The 22,891-nt window shown below is 40.4% G+C and overlaps 1 protein-coding gene across 4 annotated transcripts in view; it reads left to right on the top strand.

Moving 5' to 3' along the window:
- mtss1lb (MTSS I-BAR domain containing 2b) overlaps nucleotides 1-22,891 on the top strand; it is a 79,136-nt gene that overhangs the window by 10,760 nt on the left and 45,485 nt on the right. For all 4 annotated transcript variants that reach the window (XM_037096045.1, XM_037096047.1, XM_037096048.1 and 1 more), the window contains exons 2-3: nucleotides 13,266-13,327; nucleotides 13,953-14,026. In XM_037096045.1, the coding sequence (XP_036951940.1) occupies nucleotides 13,266-13,327; nucleotides 13,953-14,026 (136 nt within the window). The remainder of the gene's footprint in view (nucleotides 1-13,265; nucleotides 13,328-13,952; nucleotides 14,027-22,891) is intronic.

Raw genomic sequence — 22,891 nt, forward strand, 5'->3', positions numbered from 1 at the left:
AACAGTGTCCAAGAGTTTGGAGACTGTGTTGGAGATAAACACACACTTTCGCTAGCTGTTAGCCATTAGCTACATGGTAGTAACTGTAACAACACATACGAACAAACTAACATTATTCAGACACACTAACCATTCTGAAATGTCCTGCTGCAGCTGCAGAGTCTGTACTTCTTCTTCTTCAGGAGCCTCTCCTTCTGGGTCCTATTCCGGGTCAAACTGGTATGGTTGAACGAAAGCATCTCCGCGAGCCACAGCGATATATATACTTACATATATATACTTCCACCGTAACATTAGCACATGCTACCGCTAGCTTAAGAGGCATCTCCCTGAGATCGGCGTGTAGCAGGCAAGGCTCTCCAAGTAGGCTTTAACAGATGGAGCTCATTAGCATTTAAAGGTATGGCACAGATACAGCCTGCTCTCAGAGCTCACTTGAGTGACATTTAGACAGACCACGGATGGGTTTGGGGCAATGCATATCGAATACAGTGTTGTTGGACCTCTGATTGCTGTGTGAAATAATATGAATATAATATGGGACCTTACCATTATTGAAAATGTATTTAATTTTGATTGACTAATGGATTTATATTTTTTCTTCTTCAATGCTTTGCCATCTTAGGGTTGCTTTTGTTTTCGTTGCTGCTGCAAAACCATGACGCTACCACCATTCCTCATAAGACTGTGGTACACTATGTGTGGTACCATCCTTGTGATAAGTGTCACTTATTTTTACATATTGATCATCCACCAGCATTCAAGTCCTTTAAGCACAATAACCAAACTCCAAGTGAATTGTCAAATGCTTTTTGTCACTATCATACAGGCTCAGCTGCAGCACAGTCACGTTTGTTGGTTGTCACATTACTGTGGGGTTTTAATTTAGGCTGTTGAAAAGACCTAATTTACATTTACATACGAGCCAACAAAACTTCATGAGAGTCAGACTCAATCACTGTATGGTGTATTGAACTCCATTTATCAGTTAATTATAAGAATGTTGAATGTGTGTGTGTTTCAGTGAGTGGAAACTGTCTGAGGCTTGTCTGCCTCCTCATTAAAGTAGAAAAAATGACAAAAAAAGGACATCAACAAACCAGGAGATCTGGAAGTAAACTGTTCAGCATCCTCACAGAGAGTACGCATTGTTGTCTAGCCCTTTAAAAGCCCCTGACAATTATGTCCGATGACTCTGGGCCATGCTGAAGAACTGAAGATTCTCTGTGGAAGCATATCATTAGTCCAATCTGTGGTGTGTTTGTGTCTGTGTGGTCCATGGGGCTTCCCGACGCAGTGTTGTTGTTTAGTACAGAGGCCAGGATGCGTGTTAAACAGAAAAGAGGAAAAACACAGAGACATCTCTCTCATCCTTGTGGCTCCCATATGTTCATCAGACTATTATGAAAAAAATGTAAATTCCAATAGAGGACATGGAAGTTCAGCAGTCATATAGTTTAATTCATTCTAATCTGTATTTTCTTGCAACAGGAAAAAACAAAAACAAAAAAACAATCAGCGAACGTGATAAGATAGTGCTACTTCGCTTCCAGAAAAGGCCTTTTTCTTGATATTAGATGTTTTAGCTTGTCATATAAAGAAAAGCATAGATGTAATTAATAACATAAAGATAGCTATTTAGAGTCCAAGTAGGTCATGAAAGTGGCAGGGTGCCAGCATGCTCAGTATTGGAAACCAAACCTGCTGAATGGAATTCAGCCATGATCATTTTCATTATTTATACCTGGGATTTCTTACTTTGCGCTAGCTTTGACGCTCACTTAAATCACAAGAAAACAAAACAAAAAAACAAAACAAAACACATATCATGCAGCGTATGTGCAGTTGGAGGGTCTTCTTGCTCTGGCTGTGACTTTTTGTTTCCAAGGAACCTCAATATACCCATAATAACTAACTTCTATAGACACTGCAATGGTACTAAACAGTAGGCTGATAGACGGGTTCTGGTAATATCATTGATGCATAGAGGGGGAAAGAATAACACTGATTACAAGCAAACAAAAATTATTATTATTTTGACTCTGCCCATATATGGGCATATGCCATGAGGAAAGCCAGGTCAGCTTCTGCGCAATTTGTGCTGGTGGCGATGTTGCATTTGTGGCTGCTGGACATTCCATGCACCACCACATAAAAACCGTCTGGCGATATTTTCATCATTAGGCAATTATATTTATGTATTTATTTATTTATTTATTATTATTATTATTATTATTATTATTATTATTATTATTATTATTATTATTATTATTATTATTATTTCAAAGCACAGAGATTCAGGGCTATTCTCAAAACATCTGGGGCAATACCCCCGAATGCCCTGGTTTAGCGACACGCCTAGCTGGCAGGCTAAGTAGTTATATGCTAGCTTGCTGATACCATGCTAGACATAGCTGAAATAGCTGACCGAGTATAGTACTGCCAGTTATCAAGAATTAAGTATTCATAAGCTTCTACTAGCTTCTGTGTCAAGATTGACTGTGTTTTGGTCAGAGCAGGTTACATTACTCTGGCAATGGAGGATTGTATAAACCAAGGCAAATCATCACCTTTAAATGATAGATTTCTCCTTATTTTCTTTACTTTCAAACATCAGCTCTAAGACTGTTTGCAATGGTCTGCTACTCAAATTTGATAGTCAAATTTAAACAAATTCAAATCTGATGTGAAAAAGTGTTCAGATTTACTTCACCCTACTGTGTGTTTACAATTAAATATGAAATTAATGTATAACTGACAGTACTACTATAAATGCTCTGGTTTTGGGCCATTAGGATATTTTGAAAACCTTAAACTTCCTTTTTATCTCAGGAATTTCTTCGGCATATTCATTTTGACGGTGAAAGTAGGATTAAAAAGGTTCAAGTCGAGGTGAACTTGCAGTCTAGTTCGTAGAGAAGCTGAAAGTCCCAGAAGCAGAAGCAAGTTGCGTGTGTGTGGCCTAAGGCAAACTATCCTCATTGACATGCATGGTTTTGTTTTTACATTATTCAGATGATTTTGACCTTGAAATGTTTTCATTACAAAAACAACCACGTAAAAAACATTGAGTTCAATTCAGAAGTAAAGGGTGCCAACGTGCCAGCCAAATCATAGGACACGTAAAGGAGCGCTCCTTCGTTAGAGCTTGTTAAAATCTCAGAGGTCGTTAGGGCCCCAGGGCTCGTTAGGGCCGGTAGAGATGAATGGGGGGGACTGGTTGCGGGAGGCGTGGAGGCTGCTGGGAGGGAGCCAAGACAGCCTCTCTCACTGAACCCTTTGTCAGAGCTGTCAAAGCCTTCTCATCACACTCAGCTGTTCACTGTAAAACACACTGATCATTATGAACAGGCCAGAGACAGAGAATAACAATGACTGTGGTAAATCAATATTCTCTAGTTCATTTCAGAAAGAAACCACAGAATGGACTGAAAGTTCTCTTCATGCTCTATATATCACACCTTAATTTTGGAGGGATGTGTTTGTTTTAGATTTAACTCAAAATAAGAGTCGGGTAAGTCATTCCATCAGGTGGTAAAATATCTATCAGATGGGACCATTCCCTCTTTATATGTAACCAAGAATCTGTAGGTCATTTGGTCAAGTGCACTATGTTTGGACTGTTGTTTGTGATGTGGCCAATGATGGTGGTATCATCGGCATACTTACCATTAAGTTGTCTTAATGTCTGGTGGTACAGTCATGGGTGCACAATGCGAACAGAAGGGGACTAAACTCACAGCCCTGGGGGCTCCAGTGTTGGGCACTAAGAAGTGAGACTGCCCAGCCGAACAGTGTCTTTCAGAATGGATTACTGCTTCTATATATGCAGTTATTAACCGGTTATGTCCGTTAGAAAACATTCATTAGAATAGACCACTATGCTATCCAGTATGTTATCAAAATAAGGGTAGGCCATTCTGTCATGTAGAAAATACCAGACTGGACTATTATCTATGCCTACATGTTTGGGTCAAGGGGGCTTGCCTGCTAATGTTATCAGACTACAGATTATGTAACAGATAATGTATCTGCACATAAACAACAACATTTCTTTCTTCTTGAGTATAATTGTATGAATGTGGAGACGTTCAGAGAAAGAAAGAAAAAAAAAGAAAAGAATGCAGCATCTGTATTCAGCCATAAAGCAACTCTGCCCCTCCTCTATATCATCACTGACTGTTACAGTATAACATCTCTCAATGCATTGCATGGTCACCAAGTACAACCAAAGCATGAGCAAAATCTTCACATTAAGCTGCAGTTAGTTCATATTAAATATAATCACATTTGGAAACTTTTATGAACAGATAGCAGAAAGATTTGTGTGTCTTAATGTATTGGTTGACTGATGAGCCAGGTACAGGCCAGTTTATTCAAATGATTAAGTATCAATGAATGCTATGTAGGAATCCTTTTTGGTATGAAACTGCAATATTTCTGTTCACAACACAGACTATTTCTGGATGTCACAGCAACACTACGAAAGCCACAAGCTGTTGCAATCGCTGTTACTGGCTGTAATTCCTTGTATATTTCAACAAAATACTCCCACAGTGTGGAGACTTTAAGACACATGCAGTCTCATCTCTTTGGGTTTCATCATGACTGTCCATCAAAGTCAAGTTCCTGTCCTCCTTATGTCTCCATACATATCTATGTGTGCTGAGGGTCACAGCAGCGGTTGCTGTCACTTACACTAAGTGGTCTGACGAATGCACCTTTGGTGTGCATCAACAGCCCTTTCACTTGATTGCAGTAGTGCAGATAATACTGACATTCAGCCTAGCAAAAGGGAGGAAAGAAACAGCTAAGTGACATCTTTACACCTATATGAGGTTGGATGAATGGTGGATGCTTGTGAACATACCACCCAATCAAAGATAATGTAGATATCCCTGCTATAGACCTGTGTTTTATCAGTGTGCTGTCTGTTCAGAGACGGCAACTCTAAAATGGCAATTAGAATACTTTTATAATAACATCGGCTTCATGAGATTTATCTCAAGACTTTGTGAGAATTGTAAAACATGTCTATTGACAGTTTTCTTGAGGAAAGAAAGTCATCCTGTCATTTAGACAGGCTTTTAAGCAGGAGGAATGTATGCAAGAAAACATACTGTTACAGTCAGAAAAATATGTAGTATGATGACATATGATATATAGATCATTGAATAAAAATAATAGGCTACAAAATAAATTGCTTCAAATCTGAACAGACACAAATGGCAACACTGAGCCCTGATTGAATACATTTCAGCTCAGTTCTTAAAATAAATTCGTATAGACAGGCAATTTGCAGTCTCTGTGTGCAAGTGATAAAACAACAGCCTCACTCTGTGTAACTTTACTAGAATTGCCCTGATAAGATGACCAACCTCAGACAATAAAACAAGAATTGCAGACACTAAATAAAAAGTATGGACCCACTGGCTGGTGCAGAAAGCAATGTTAGGCTAGAAAAGAGAAATATGCCACTTCTTATTGATTAGCAGCAGAATAAAGCATCACTAAAGCCAGATAAACTTCAAACTTTGATGTTATACTTCAACGTGCATGATGCTCCATGGTTAAGTTAGTAATGACAAATATGCAAAATCCAGTTACACTTTCAAAATAAAGATTACTGCCCACAAAATGGTCTGAGGAATTGTTAACCTACTTTTGCACTGACTGCCAACTGTTACTGAGAAAGTATTGACCACCGTCATGTCAAAATAAACAATAAACTACTGCTTAATATCTAAGGTAAAGTAATAGCTAGCTGGCGTCAGTTACTTGTAAAAAGCAGAGATGATGTTTAACAGTAAAATCTCAACTTGGCTTGCACCTGAGTTATCACATATTTGTGTTTGCATTAGCAATAACGTCAGCTAGTTTGAGGTGTATGCTCTGCTAACCATCACATTGGCAGCACATTTCACGTATTTGAGGATAATTAAACATGGACTCAGCTGCAAGTGATGCACGGGCATCATCATCTTACAGTTTTTTTTTTCTCTGCTCCTGACTCTTGCTGTCTTTTTGGAGCCATTTCCAAAAAAGTTGACAGCCTGCTGTCAAACTTTGTCAGGCACAATCCAACAGACCACTGAGCCGGGGAGGGGCGCCCACGAGGTGCTTGGGAATTTGAGTGTGTGTGTGTTTTGGGGGGGCATCATCGTTATTTTCTTGAGCAATTAAATATATATCTCTTCTTCTGCCTGTTTTATGACATACGTGCCTAAAAAGTGCCTAATATTTCAATACTGAAATAATATCGGCATTATGATTATTATGACTATGATGAGTTTTCATTAGGATTTTTGGTGCCCCCTCAACACTTGGTGCCCTACGCACAGCGCATGATGCGCGTGGTGGGAGCGACGGCGCTGAGGCAAAGCTTTGGTTGAGTTTGACTTGTGTCACATTGTGAGTTCACCGAGTGGTGCATTAATTCAGTGATCAGTTACTTGGTACATCCATCCCTTTTTTCATAATGACATGATCATGAATTTCATTGTATACATACAGACATTGTCATACATCGTTGTACTCCTCGCCAACTGCTAGGCACAACCAGGATGAGGCCAAACTCCTGCCTCCACTGGACACTTCCTCACTTTGTTTCTGCTGTTACTAACAAAGTCGTATTTGGTGGTTTAGTTTGTGAGTACATCTAGTGTGACCTACAGCCCTGGTTTTACACCAAACAGCAATGAAAAGTTGCAGATCCCTTGATCGAAAATACACATATGGCCGTAGCTTTAACCAATGCTGATATCCTTTCCTCCTCATCTGTCATCTTCTTTCCAGCTGTGATACAGTAGCATGACATGTGTACATTCATGGCTACCCCTGTCTGATATTACATGACATTCACAAGTAGCATTTTAACTAAAACACGGTGCAGACATCCTATTGGACAGATGTTTCACTGATAGGGCGTTTATGATCTCTGTCCTTGCAGCGCAGAAACACAAGAGCACACAGATGGTTTCCTCTTTCCCTTCATCACTATGTTTGGATTAGAATTAGCTGCTGCACTTCATCAATTATGCAGTGTGGCAGCCTCTGTCTCCTCATCTGCATGCTGATCCTTTTTCTCTTTGAAACAAAGTGCCAGCCAATGTGCTGGGAGATGCATTTTTCTCAGCATGGCAGAGGAAGTCATGACTCCACTTATCTTCATACTGCTTCATTCTTCATACTGTATCCACTAAAATGTTAAAGGTAATACCAGATTCAAGTTGCATTCATCCTACATTGCCTCAGTGTAGTGTCCGACCAGTCTTCCAGCCGAAACCACCAAACAGCATATAACAATCTAAAACCAAAACTAAAACCTCAGCGGTTAAGGTTTTGTTAAGGTTTGGTTTGGTTCGAAAAGTTAAACCACTCGGCTTACATGAGGTAAAATTCATATTATATGTGGCCTCTGTGTTATGTTGCGGTTCCTCTCTAGACCCAAATGCAGAGATCGAGGTTGGTAGAAGGAAATATGGGAAGAGTTGGGCAGGCAGCAGGCAGGCAGGCAGGTAGGCAGAGTTGTCTGGGAACAGCGTGGGAGGAGCTCAGGTTGCCAGTGTAGCAGGCAGAGTAGAGAGGTGCTGGAGGTTCTCCACGAATATACTCGAGTGAAGCTAAAGACAATATCTTTGCAGCACTGATATAATAACCATATATGGCGGAACAATCTGGCATGGGAGTGGAGAATAATTGACAACATAATCGATCCCTAAAATACAAGTGTAGGGAGATGAGGAGAGTCTGCACAAAGATAATGTACAAAAAAAGAACAATGGCTGTCAACTACTCAGTTTCTAGTGAAAAGGCAACCAGATGAACTCGAAAACAAAACATGGCTGAACATCTTCCCTGGATTATTCGGATTATATTGTCATTTGTGTTTTATTGACACAATATATGTTTTTCATGTTTCAATATCATGGTCATTGGTAGTGTAGCAATATTGCGGGGCCCCTCATATAATCTGATACATTTTGAATAAATAGTGAACGATGCTCTGTCCAGCTGCTGGGGTGTGGCTTTCGTGCTGTAGCTTCATGGCAGATTCAGCAGACTGAAGCTCGGCTCACACGTGATCCCTCTCATGTGATCTCATGGGGAAGCAGACATAAACAAATGGATGCAAGCGTGGTGCATCAGTGAAAAGCGTTTTAAAGATGGTTAGCTCCATCAGGTAAAAGAACTGTGACATTAAAACAGTGATTTTGTTTCTAAATCCCAGGGAGATGTTTGCTGGGTTAATAAAGTGACAGAAATGTTGTTTTGGAGTGTAACAGCAAATTAGTGTTCCAATGTTGTCAAAATGTTGTTTACAGGCCCTTTATCCATCTCATGTCAGTGTTAATTTCCTTCCTCTATTTAATAGGTTGGACAGTAAGCTCTACGTGAGTGAATGTGAATCAATGTAATGGTATAGAGGAGACAGATGATATGCAGCATTTTTCTCTGTGGGTTACACATCCATCCCTAACCTTGATAAAAAAGAGTTTGATCCTCTTTTTAAAAAACTCCCGGCCAGTCGATTATGCATGAGAAGTATTGTAAAATTAGCCCCCTTTTGTTTGGGTCTTGCATTTCTCTTTTAACGTGTGAACTGGCTCGATTAAACAAAAAAATCTGGCTAATCCTTACATCCCTCTCTGCCCGCCTCCACCCGTTTTTCTCTCTCCCCTCTGTCTCTCTTGCTGGATTTCCTCTGTTTTTCTGTCTTGCTGTGGGGGAAACAAAGGGAACAAAAGAACGAGAGGAGACAGTAAGCTTCTCATCCACTGTAGTGAGTGGTGGAGTGGAGCTCTCAATAGAGTGCTGGACAGACTGGGTGGACTGGTGGTGCTCTGAGAACTAGGCCAGTGGGCTGTTGACAGAACCCCAGAGTCAGGACCAGATGAAACTGGAAGAATTACTGGAAGAAACGGTGTAAGAGGGAAAGGGATAAATAGTCAATGTATTGCTCGTTGTCAGGGATGTGTGATCATTAGTGATCCGTGAAGGATTTAAATCAGGGATCAGGTGGAGGGTAAAGCACAGTTTAGCTAGTATTTGTATTTGTCTTTATACGCACACACAAAAAAGATCCAGTTTGAACCCGATTGAAGGAATTAGCATCATAAATCGCCACCCTTTTTCTCTGTCAAAAACACAAATTGAAGTGACAAAATCCATTTTTGGGCTGCCTGTTATGAGCAATATGCCTCACTGAAAACGAAAGGAAGACGGCAGTGCGACAGCTCAGCAGATGGAAAGTTGGAGGGAGGAAGAAGTAAAGGTGGAGTATCAAGGTGAATTGCACAAAGCTGGGAATTTCCCTAATAGCATACCATTAATGAAAAATGAACACATTGTGGATGCCATCGGACGTCATCGTGCACATCCTCTGATGCCATACACTGAGTGCCTAGAATCTGGTGTCATTTAAACAAAGACGGGCTACATTTTTAGTTGTGATATATATTTACACTTGGTTTAATCAGACAGTGTGTGTGAGTGTCCCTGTAGATGTATGTGCGTGTGTGCATACGAGGCGATCATGCATGCCCCACTGAGTTCTTCTGTGACACAGGAAGTGGTGATGCAATAGTATAAAATCCTAGAGCGTTTTCTCATACTCACTGTCTCCTGCTCTGTGTCTCTCATACACTCATGCATTTGCCCCGCAGCCATCGTGATATTCCAAGTCCTAGAATCATGTGAGCGGGGCGGCTATGGTCGCGGTCTCTGGCTGAGACAAACACACACTTGTAGACACATTTATGGAGCATGGAGCTTGCAGCCTGAGAGCTTCGTAACCTCCTTAAACCTCCTAAAGTGACTCCAGAGGGATTCACACAGCAGATATTTGACCTTGAACAGACTGCCTCTGTCTTTGTAAGATGATTCAGTTTCCCCAGTGTTACCACAATGCTCTTTTTAGCATCAACTAATCAAAGGAACTGTGAAAACAAAAGCACCAAATGTATAGAACGCAACACCTATGTACGTACCTGGGATAAATATTTATGACAAGTTTGGAAATTATGTTATGCTCTCCATGAGTACCCCTATGTAGAGATGCCTTTTCAGATGCCAGCCTCTGTTCTACTGGCATGTATGTCCAATGTATGCACTCTCTTAATGACAGCTTCTTTGGTCGGTCATTCAGAGCGAGTTAAAGGTCTCCAGGTGTTTACCATCGATGCACTTTTAATCAGAATGCAACAATTTGTGATTTTAATTATGTTTCTAACCTTTGTTTAAACCATAGCTCACATGTAATGTTTTGCAGAGCAGCAGTACACGTACAACGGCCCGTTCTCACTCCGAACGTGAGTCCAGAGTCCGTAATTTGTATTCATATGTAATTTGTTTGTAGCGCTGTCATCTGTCAAATCTGAGCAGCAGAGCAGTGCATACGGTCATTGCACAAAATGCTGAGTAATAAAGACTGCACAGAAGGTGATACTGCAGTCAGCCTTATCTCTAACTAAAGGCATGTGGGAAATAGAATTTGTTAATGGTGGCTATTTACATTGATTTAGTCAAATACGAATTCCTGTCTTGATAACGGGAGTTTGAGCAAGGTTATGTCGGACTGCTGGATTTTTAGTAATTTGCATTGTTACAAATGTCATGTTTCCTCACTTCTGGAAATGAACCTGAAACGTTTGTTTACATGGCATCTCCTCATATTGTGCAATATAGATATATATATTTATAATTAGAACATATATAAATATTTGACTGGTTTGACATATATACATATTTGATATATATTGCTTGCGTGCACACAAGTGACACATGTAAATTTACACATACATTGGGATTTATACAACACACATTTACCAGTGATAACCCACTATGTGTATACATTGAATACTGTACATCTCTAACATGATGCGTTTTCTCAGTGCTGCTGCATTTCTCCTCTACTCTCTCATATTTAAATGAGGTTAGCAGGTAATTCTTGACTTGGTTTGGTCAAAGTTTGAGGTAAAAAATGTTTCAGGTTGTCAAGTACTTCATGGCAGTATACTGATGCAGTGTGTGTGTGTGTGTGTGTGTGTGTGTGTGTGTAAGGGGGGCGGGAGCAATCACACATGCACACTCAATCATCACTTGGTCACTTGCCACCAGGGTCTATTACTGGATTGAAATGCCTGAAATATGCTAATGAGATGCAGGACTGCTCATATGTGTATTTATGAGTGTGTGTATGAACGTCTGTGTGTGTGTGTGTGTGTGCGCGTGTGTGTGTAAGGTGAAGGGCGTCACTTCGCCTTATCTCCCATCCACAATACTTAAGCTCCGTAGAGCACTTCAAACAGCCTGCAATGGGAGGGAGCAGGGTGTGTGTGTGTGTGTGTGTGTGTGTGTGTGTGTGTTGGTGCTGGATGGTGAATGGTGGAGGGGGTAGCTTTCGGTACCAAGGGGAAATAGGACTGTGATTTCAGACCAAATTAAGCCACATCAAACAGGCCAGATCAAAGAGTATACAGCCCTTACTGTCTGTGCCAGTCTGACATCACGACAGGATGCCCCACCCCCAGCACACACACACACACACGCGTACACAGACGCACATTTCCTTCCCACTGTCCTCCTCTGCCTTCATTTTTAAATTATTGCCTGCATTTCCTAACATTTCTGTTTTTCGTATCTTCCTCATACCGACACAAATACAACCACCCACCCCATGCGCCCACTTTGCAGGCATTTAACAGGGTTATGGGTTAACCTGGATCAAGTATAATGTAATATGTGCTGAGGCTGGGTTTGTGTGATAGAGCAGTCATCCAGTCTAAAGGAGGGGTGGGAGGATGGGGGAGCAGCATCCATTAGAGACACAGCTTCAGCTTTGAATCCTGTTTGCAACCCTGGCTGCTCCAGTCTAACCGTTTGATGCTGCCTTATGCCAATGACTGTCTAGGGTTATGTGCTATGTGTATACATATCTGTGTGTATGTATATGTGTGTGGTGAACCTATTTTGGGGGACAAAAAAGGAGGTTGAGAAAGGGTGGAAAAAGGGCGAGATGCAGGGTATGGACGGAGCAGAAAATGGGGTAGGGGTGTGTGTGCTTTTGTGGAAAGAAAATAGGGAATAGGGCTGATGACAGAAAACGTCCTCTTTCAGTTTGAGTATAAAGGGAAACAGATTTTATTTATTCAACTAAATGAGGTTCATGATGATCATGATTATGATAATGATTATCATAATTACAAAATCGGGTTATTGTTGAAATAATGAGGCATTAACTATTTTAACACTAACTGTTATTCAGTGAAATTCAAAATGTCAGAAGAAAGATCTTATCAGCGTAAGTACCTAAAGTACTGATAATGAGCTAATCATTCTAGACCTGTTAGACTGTTTTATGTAACAGTGTTGTTTCAGCATTAAGAAGTGGAAAGGCATGGCACATATTTTAGGGCTGCACCAAACTATTAATTTACATTATCCTGTTTATTTTTCGGTTGTTTTATACATGAAATGTGAAGAGAAAAGTGAAAATGTCATATTTTTACCAGAGCCTTGGTGAATGTATGTGAAAATAATCATCTAGTATCACATGCTGCACATAGTAAAGCCCAGACAACAACAAAACAATACATTTTTGGTGGCCGGGTGGGGGTTGGAGGGGTATTAGCTATTAGCTACAGCTGTCAGACCAATTTAATGGACAATGAAAAGTATCTGCCTCTAGAATATAGATGAGTTAATGTATAATGGGCACGGACCTCAAAACTGTACAGTACAGTACTTGAGTAAAATTACAAGTCAATATTCATGTTGTGTCAAATGTAATGTCACACTGTGTTTTGTTTTCTACTTTTGTGTTTCGCGTCAGTAAATTGCTCTGGACTGTAACTGAACTGTAACTCAAAATTGACTGAGATCATCGAGGAAGCGGGAGAGATAAAAAAAAAAAAAAAAGAGGGACACTGAGTGAGAGAGGCAGAAGGAGAGATGATAACCGGAGGGGAGGAAGAAAACGAGATAAAATGGTTGTAGATCCAGTCTTAACACAACACAGTGCCAGATTTCCTGTTATGGCGTCGGAGTTTTTAGAATGAAGCAAAGTGGTGTGACCTTGAAAGTGTATGACCATGTAATCAGTTGGTTTAGAGATATTACAGTGTAACATCCAGCTACTCTGGACCAAATTAAACCCAACCAATTTGGTTTTGATTTACAGTGCGGTTTTGGCATGCTGGATAAGTTGTTTATCAATATGTAAAATGAGTGGATGATAACGTGTGCTGTCATCTGTGTGTTGCCAGTGCTCCTATCCTGTGTGGGAGGACTTCAGCGCCAAGGCCACCAAGCTGCATTCCCAACTCCGGTAAGCTTTTTGACAACAAATTGGTTTAATGAATACATAAAAAAGTGTTTCCAAAGTGTAATGCTCTACATGATTTTACATTTGCTTAAGTAGTTTTGTGACAGACAGTCCGACTTCAGACGCTGGTGGAATAGTTTTCTGAAGTTTCCATTACTTGAATTGGCAAGAATACACATACTGTGGGTTCAGTGATTTGCAGAGTTGTAGTCTAGTCTTACTCACCATATGACATCATGTAAATACAGTAATTTCATGGGTTGTTGCTCTTTAAACCGCCTTTTAAATTCTGGGATACGTGCCTGCTTTTAATTAGATGTCCTTCTAAATTAACAGAAAGCTAAATAAAAAAAAAAAAAAAAAAATCTAAATAAAATATGCAAAAGGAAAGAAATTTTCTGTCTCTGTTTTTTTTTTGCTGTAGCTGTGGGCAGAAGAGTAACCGCCTACAGATGTGGATAACACTGATGCTGGATTTATCAAAATACCACTCGATCAAATCTACCAGATCAATGAAACTGTTGCCACACTGCCAGTGCAAAACCTGACAATTGAATAGTCAAGTCAAACTGAAGCAGGTTCTCATCAAACGTTAAATTAAAGCACTGCATGTTTTCTGTTCACCTAGAACCACTGTTCTGGCTGCTGTGGCCTTCCTGGATGCCTTTCAGAAGGTGGCAGACATGGCCACCAACACCAGAGGTAGGTTAAGAGCTGTGTGTGGGCGTGTGAGCGTCTCAAGAAAACCAATTCCCAGCCCTGAAAACTGTAAGCTGTGTGCATCGGTATACACCATGTCCCTTTGCCAGTACCTTGCTGTGTTTTGCTCTTTTGAAGAGCATCCACATGGCAGCACTATCAGAAATCGTATTACGTTGTTGAGATATTATCAAGCAGCCTGCTAAATTCTCCATTGACTGATGAAAGTGTTTCCAGCAGCCTAAAGGTACACTTTGTGCCGAACTTCAAAGCAATTACACTGCACTGTTTACAGGGGCAGAAATGAAAGAAGGATCTCACAGAGGTCAATGAAAGGTATTTTTGCAGCAGGACGTCTCGTTAAACTTCCTAATGCAACAGGAGTTTTGCATAGTGCGCTGCAAACAGCACTGCTTGGTGTAGGTCGATGCCAGGGTTTTTTGGAGGAAGCTGCTGTTTGTTGGTAGATTATGCCAGCCTGGTTTATCCTGAAATATGTGTGGAGCATAAAAAAAATCCTGAATCCTGTCTGAGTTTTATTATTCTCAGAGTTCAAAGTAAGCAGAAACAAGTGAAGCACAGGTTATAACTTCAGCAGTAACAAGAATATTTAGAACCTGATTTGAACAACACATTTGAATTCAGGGTTTAGATGATAATAGAGAATCAGAAAAATTCAAGGGTTACAAAAAAAAAAACAAATCCAGATAGTTACAAATTAAAGGGAAAATGTATATATGTATTAACTTTAAAGTCTTGCTAGCTCCTGTTTCATGTCATGTTAGCTACCCAGAGTCAACAGGGTAAGACCATGGATTTAATTAGGGAAATCTGGATTCAGCATCTGAGGCAGAGCCCTGTTCACTGCACCTATGAAAGCTGCTGAATCATATGAAGCAAAAAAAAAAAAAAAAAAAAAAAAGCTTGACTTCTTTTGTGCATAAAAGTACCTGGATCTTCCACATAGCTTCTGCACTGTGTGGCACATAGGACCTATGCACCAGTGGCAAGACGCTAACCTTTTGGTTTAGCCTTCCACTAACTTAAATGGGGACAGGATCAGGCCAAATGGATTCAATTCTTACAGTGAAACAAGTCACTTTTTGGGGGTTGTGATGCTCAAAGAAATGTATCCACTGTTGTACAGCCTCTTCCTTAACAGTGTAAGCTTATGGAAAAGAGCAATTTCAGGACATGTGGTAACAGTTGTTGAAAATGTATGGATAAATGCTGCATACAAAGGTAGTATTCAGATATATTTTGTATCTTGACTTAGTTTCTTTGCAAGTTGTGCAACTTCCAATTGATTTTTTGGGAGCTCTTATGTTGAATAAAAAGCTCAACATGGTGTTTTTTTTTTTTTTTTTTCCTGTGCTGTACTCACCAAACACTCCCTGGACTCAGAAGTATAGTCAATAGATAGATGTGTTTTGTGTTTTTGGCTTGACACTCTTGATATCCTCTGTGTGGGCTCTAAGCTCGGAACTACTTTTAATGTGTGTGGGCTGAGAAGGTCAGACAAACACTCACCGCCCACTGAAGGCCATTTGAATATACTATAGTGCCGCTGAGGGAAGAGAGGGAAACGGGGGAGTTGACTGAAGCGGTGATATAGGGACTTTCTCCCCCTGTTCTGACTTATTAGGTGCAGCTGGCAGACGGTGTATGTGATGGCGATGTGTGCGCTTCCCCAGGTGGGATACTACAGAGGAGGATACAGGAAGAGGCTCGTGCTGCTTTTACAGGCCAGACAGGAAATCACCAAGCTCTGTCAGCTCATTACACATGCCGCTACCACTGCCCCACACACACACAGATGGAAAAAAAATATAACATAAATGATGCTGGCACGAAGATGCAGACTGTGCATCAGAGGCTCTTTGTACTTTTTGCGCTGATGAGTCATCCCGGTTGGAGACCATTTATCAGACTGCTGTACAATCGCTGCTCTTTCTCAGTCTGTGATGTTTTATAATAGATTTGTTAAATGAATGGGGGAAGGAGATGGCACCAATAACGATGCTCTCTGTCTTCTTGCAGTTGGGTATATCAATGTGCCACTTATTTTAGTGTGTGTGTGTGTGTGTGAGTGTGTGTGTGTGTGTATGTGTGTGAATCAAGCCCAAAGGGTACTGATGATCCTTTGCTCTGCTCTTGTACTGACGCTCCCATTTATGAGCCTGCATCAGCTGTGTTTCATTCACAGTGTCAACCAAATGTTCGGTGATCCCAAGTCTTTTCAACAGCTGGGTGAACATATAGAAATTGGCTTCCCAAATATTATATGTGGACTATCTCTGGAAGTCATGGTGGCGCTGCATAACCACTAATAATACTGACATTGAATTGGACGGCATATGCCAACTCCATATTGCTTCAAATTTGGCAAACTTATTTCCACTTAATATGCTAGTAGCATGAAGGTAGAAATGGCAGTGCTGGTTGGTTCATCACTTTGGGCCTGACTTAAATATTGGATGGATTGCCATGAAATTTGGTAAAGACATACATGGTCCCTCGAGGATGAATTTCACAATTTATTGGCGACGTATCCGGCAGCTCCACCATGGAGTTGACTTTGGTGATTTGGAGTGAAAAATATTAACAACTAGTAAATGATTGTCAAGGAGGATAATGTTACCCTTGAGAGAATTATGAAAACTTTTGTTGCCTCCCAACTTATCTCAATACCTGCAGTTCACTATATACATTATATTAATAATTTCATTTAAAATTCTAAATAAAGCAGTTTGCTGAACTATGCTATGTGTAATACAGCCAATGGGAAATAGCGCTGGTTTTGCTGTACTGGGTCGTAGCCAGGCAATGTTTTCAGCTGGGTCCCTAATGTTAAGGCACCAGATCTTAAGTTTTCCACTAAAGCTGCTTACGTTAAAGAGGGCCGCATAGAGAGTGGCAGAGACAGTTTTCCTTGTGTTTGTGATGGTGTGTGTGACAGAGAGAGAGATTTAGCAAGTGGGTGAAATCCAGCAGGAGGAAATGTGCAAGTGTTTGTGAATTCCCTGGTGAGGGGTGAATTTGAGTGCACTCTCAGATGTGCTCTCCACTCCCCTCTTATATCCCAAACATTCACTTTCCCCAGGGCAAACGGGCTGTGTGTGTGTGTGTGTGTGTGTGTGTGTGTGTGTGTGTGTGTGTGTGTGTGTGTGTGTGTGTCTCAGAAATCATGGTGCCTTTCCCATGTTTAATAATCTATCCAATTGGCACCATTAAACTGCTTTTCTTCATCCTTGCTTCAGTTTTAGTGAGGAGACACACACCGCATGCATATTTAGGCACTTAACAACATGTTTTGTAAAAGGAAGTTTCTTCCAGTTTTTTTTCAAAATCAGGTCACACAAACATTTTATGCTCCACTTTAAGCTCTTTTAACATAAGTGATTGTTTGCCACTTTTGGCGGTGAACATTTCTGCTGCTGAGACCACATGCAAGAGAGGATGTTGGCGTCCAAATTCAAATGCTGTTACATGAGTAGTTTTAAGCAGCCGTGGTTTATTGGCCTTTGGAGAGCTAGACCACAGACTCTGTTTTGTCTCTCATTTCAGATGATCTTATGGTAGGCCTGCACAAGCAAAGGTATGGGGAAGGGGAACCATAGTTGGTTTTTAAAATATTAACACAGTTTTTATTTTGTCCCTTGTTAGTCATCTCCTCCTCTTCAGTCATAAGTACCATTTCAGTGATACCCAGCATCTTTCATGGTGTAGACAGCATTATTAACATCATCATAGACTTTCAGTGTATCTTCACCATCCTTGTGGTGTTTTGCCTCTAATGGTGCACTGACACTTTGGCCGAGGTGCTCCGTATCGTGATGACACACGGATGTCCCTCCTCCCTAGTACCCTAGCTGGAACTGCACTCACATTGCTCCGGGCGCAACCCCTTGTACATATATAATCACATTGTAGCATGGTCACATCACAATGGAGAACAGTCTTCTCACATTCTTGTTTTGTTTTTTTTTTTTTTTATGTAAGGTGTCGTTATATGCATGATTATAATTTACATCCACGTTGCGCAACCATACTGTGCCGAAGCACACCTCTTACAACCGGGCCAGGGCCAAGAAAGAGTACCATGCTTGAGCTTGTTACGGAGAACTCACACTAGTCAAACAATCTGGACTTTGGGGGTCAAACATACCTGGACGTGGTATGGATTGCTTAGTGTGAGTGCCCCTATTACTAAATTTATCTCATCTTATCTGAGTTTTTGTCAAAGTGAGTGTATTTCGTTTTTTGTTTTTTTTTGTATCTTAAAGTTGATTTCCTCTTTCTTTGTGTGCAGTTGTGTGTATGCCTTTATGAGTGATGCTTTCGGAACTTAAAAATCAATGTTTGGACATCAAGTTCTTTGACTAAACAAAATTGGGAAGCATGGTCAAGGGCGGTGTTGTATCTGGTTATCTGCATCATGCATGCTGTGCTTAACATTGCTACTGTTCTCTTCTGAGCTCTGAAAAGCTTTTCCTTTTAAATTGCTGAAGGAATTCACTTATATTTTACCGTTTTGCTCATCCAAATCTCTTTGTTCCCAATGATACCAATGTTGTTTCTGTGATGATGACCAAGATGATGATAATGATGATGACGACTCTTTATTCAACTTAGTCCCTCCTCCTCTCTCTTTTCGTCTTTATACTCTCTCTGCAGTAGCAGCAGTAAAACCTGGGTCAATCCCAGGACTCTCACTATGCACACTTGGCACAAGGAACAGCAGTAAAGCATTCTGTGTGTGTGTTTGAGAATGTATGTGTGTATGTGTGTGTGTGTGTGTGTGTGTGTGTGTGTGTGTGTGTGTGTGTGTGTGTAAGAGATAATTAGGATGATGATCTGACAGTCTAGAATGTCTGGCTGTTTTATTGCCAAGCTGCCCGCCTTCATCTGAATACTGAATACATGGTTCAATAATGAATATCATAAATCTTATACACATACATAAACACACCAGAATGCATTTATGCTTGCTTTTATGCATGCAGAGCTAAACCTGCCCCCCCCCCTATATTCGTTTGTTCTCTATAACAGGTATGGTTGCATTTTAGACAAACAACAAACAAACAAAAAATCATTTAGGTTGCTGGATCGGAGCATGCCCAAAGGGTAATCAAAAATGCAACAAAAGAAAATGAACAACATGTTTAACATTACTTCATTGCTTTTCCCTGTGAAAAAAATCAGTATTGGATACATTGTCAGATTGTGCATTTTAGGACATGATCAAAAGTCTAACCTCCACTTAGGTTAGACTTTTTATGGTTACCAAACTGGTGTTCTTGCATCACTAGCATGGACAGCAATAGCAATGATATTAGCACTGTTGGCAATAGTGGCCACTTTAACAGAAGTTTTTCTTGAGCATTGAGGAGCTGCAGACTTTACCCATGGTCAAGCTGTAACCCATATTGTACAATTTACTGCTACTAGACACTTTCTGCTCCAATCACTAACACCTATCTGAGTACAAACACTTCCCTCCGGACATTTTGCAAGAGCCAAATGCTCAGTCCATGTACGGTTAATTGAAGAAAGGTTAATGCTCCTGCAGATAGGGATACGGTGCCATTAAATCCTTTATTTATTTTGGCATGTTAATACAATAACACTTTCTCAGTCCATCCTCAAATGCAATACATTAGGAAAACAATTTATTTGAATTGATTATTTTTAGATGAACAATTTCTCAGTGGTTTAGAAACTTGACCTTTACACAAGATGCACTGTGATCTCAAAAGGATCACCATGAAGTCATCTGGCTAAATTTCACTAAGCACAGTCAATGATGGCACATGTATTGTGCAATTAACACTACGGGTTTTATTTTAGATTTAACCAGTCTTTTCAGAAAAGCTCATTTTCGCCCTCTTCAAGAAATGCCATGCAGCCACGTTGCCCCATAGCTTAGCATAGTTTTCTGGCTGATGATGCCAAACAGGCACACTGTCTTGATGCTTTTTCTATTGCCCCCTATAAAGTTAATAATGGAAAATAATTCAGTATAAAGAGAACAAGAGTGTACAAGAACACAAATAAGACAAAAATAGAGCTGAGGTTTATCTCGTCTACAGATGATGGAAATGAGAGAAAAGAGGCTGGAAAACTCATTTCCAACATGTTTATCTTTTTCTTCCGTGAAGCCAAAGGAAAGGAGCTGGGGGGCAGGAAGCAATGAAGTTTATGGAAAATGTGGTCTTAATTTGGAGAAACACCACTAATATTACCCCTGCTGTGACACAGAGGTTGCCAGTGATCCTCAGAGCGGTCTCATGCATTTGCAGGAATTGTACCAAGGTAGGAATTTTAATTTGAGAACGATTTATTGGTGCTTAAACTTACAACACACAGCACATTTAAAACATGACAAAAAGAAGAAGATTACACTGACTTGCAGTAAACAGAGGACGTTAGATTTGGGGCACACTGGCTCAGTGTGGTAAAACGATTGTTAATGTGTTTAAATGGTAGTAAAACGATGCAGACCAACAGTTGAGGATTGTTCCAGTTCTCTGTGGAATGGACTGATGACTGTATGAAAAGACAGAGAGCTCCATGCTTAAGAGGGCATTGAGTGTAGCGAGCAATAAGGACAGGAAATGGACAGAGAACTGTTGTGGGGCTTTGTGAGGAAGTCTTCAGCAGCAGGCCTGTGCTGTCACTGTGGATACAAGCATCAGCTAAGTCAGCTCCCAACCCTTTTTTTTTTTCTTCTTCTCAAAATTACCCCTTCACTTGATCAGTTAAGAAATAACTATGATTAGATTAACTATGTTGGCCAACACTGTAATAAATGGGTCACAGCCAGCTATATTGTTATCCTCAGGGCACGTCTATCCAGTACATTTACATACAGCAGCATCACACACAGGCCCAACACACAAAGAAGCAAGGTTTTTATTCTTCCAAGCAGCAGAGCTAATGCAAGCCGAGCTCGCGCTGTAGTATAGGGTACAAAAACCAACATTAAAAAACTTAAAAGTACGGGCATCCAACCGAAATAAAGCTTAACGTTCACAGGTTCTCTTGACTGTACCTCAATGTTGCAACATTAATCCAGCATCATTGCATAACATGTCAATGGAAAATTCAACAGATTAAATTACCAAAAAAAACAATACAACAACAAAAACATGGACAAACGTACACCTTTCAAGACTGAAGTCAGGTCAATCCATTCTTAGCATGTTAAAAATGTAAAATGCAAAAATAAACTTAATACACCAGGTTCCTCTGTCCTCTGAGCTTAGGAGCTAATGTAGCAGTGTGTGCTGGTTCTTTGACATGGTGTTTTATGTTTGAGATTGTTAAGTATCAGTAAATGTTCTGTAAGTTGGACCTAGCAGTCTGCATTAAGTCTCCATTTCTCCGTCTAAGAAAAATACTGCATCAATACATTTTTTCATAGAGTTTCACCTGTCAATATACCTGTCAATATAATATTCTTAACTATCTGTTTCAACTTTTCATACAGCAAAATTTCAACAAATTATTAAGCTAATTGTTTAGATTGCTCACATGCTAATTTTGTTTTCTACTCACCCTCATTCCCAGGGTTTGGTGTTCAGGTCTTACAACTGACTAGTCATTTATAAGTAAACAATCATGGCTAAACACAGAGTTAACAAAAAATGGTTAAAAAAAAAAAAAAAAAAAAAGGATATGTTAACCAAATGCTGCTTATTTGCCTTTGTTTCAAAGCTTGCTGAGTGTGTATGGGTGTGTTCATCCAGTGTAATAAAATAAAATAAAAAAAAAGTATTCAACACTTGCTCATTAACTAGCTGGCTGCCTGGCAAAGTGCTCCATGGTGGCTGCACTTACGACTCCCTGGGTAGGAATGAAGAGAGGTAACACTCAGATCTGAGGCCATTTAAGTTAATACAGTTACACACAGTTACACAGACGCCCACACACACACACCCCTACACATGCAATTATTTCATGCATGCATATTAGCTCACAGGCATGTGCGTGTAAACATGTAGCCTGTGCACAGAGCATGCCATGGTTCGGCCTGTTGAAATGACATGCGATGGGAACAATGGGCAGTGGGTTTGTGCAAGGCTTATACTCCAAAAACAGTTTTTTTTAGAAGTTTATACCTTCTGTATGTAATGCATGTGTGTCTCCCCTTATTCTCGCTGACTCTGACATGGAACTGCCGTCCCTTCAGCCAATCACGGACAAGTGGGATCACATTTACGAGCACAGTTGCCAGGCAACAAGGAGAAAGAGAGAGAGAGAGCGAGTGTGTGAGAAAGAGATGGAAGTGGTGGCAGAGAAAAAATAGCCATGTTGTTGCCAAGAGGAGAGGAGAAATCTGAGCAAGATGGCTTAATTGCATTTCACAGATAGCATGCCATTCACGGTCAACTGGAGATCCATTTGATCTGATACGGTTGATCATGCAACCAAAGTGCCTCAGCCGCGCTTTTGTACATATGGAACTGGGTTAGCGTGAGGATTAGCAGCGGACCTTACCTTTACACTACTGAATACATTTTGACCTACAATCACAATTAAATTCCCTGTCTTTTTCTAAGTTTGCCTCTTTATGATGTCCAACAGGCCAGTCTGACACTCAGAAACCACAGCTTAGCTAGATCAAAATCATGTAATTTGAAGATCAAATCAGAAAGAGAATATTATCGTTTGCCAGTCAGGCATAACAGCAACTGTATTCAGTAATGGGTACTGTAGTTCAGTAGTGTTAAACACAGAGGCGAGAGGGAAAAGAAGAGGGACGGGAGGAAAATAACAGATATAAATGCGGTTAGAGGTGAGTTCTGCGTTCAGTCTTAGGCTGAGCTATCAGCACAAACACACAGGCACACTTACCACGTCCAT

This window comes from Acanthopagrus latus, chromosome 4, assembly GCF_904848185.1.
Source record: "Acanthopagrus latus isolate v.2019 chromosome 4, fAcaLat1.1, whole genome shotgun sequence".
Classification (NCBI taxonomy): domain Eukaryota; kingdom Metazoa; phylum Chordata; class Actinopteri; order Spariformes; family Sparidae; genus Acanthopagrus; species Acanthopagrus latus.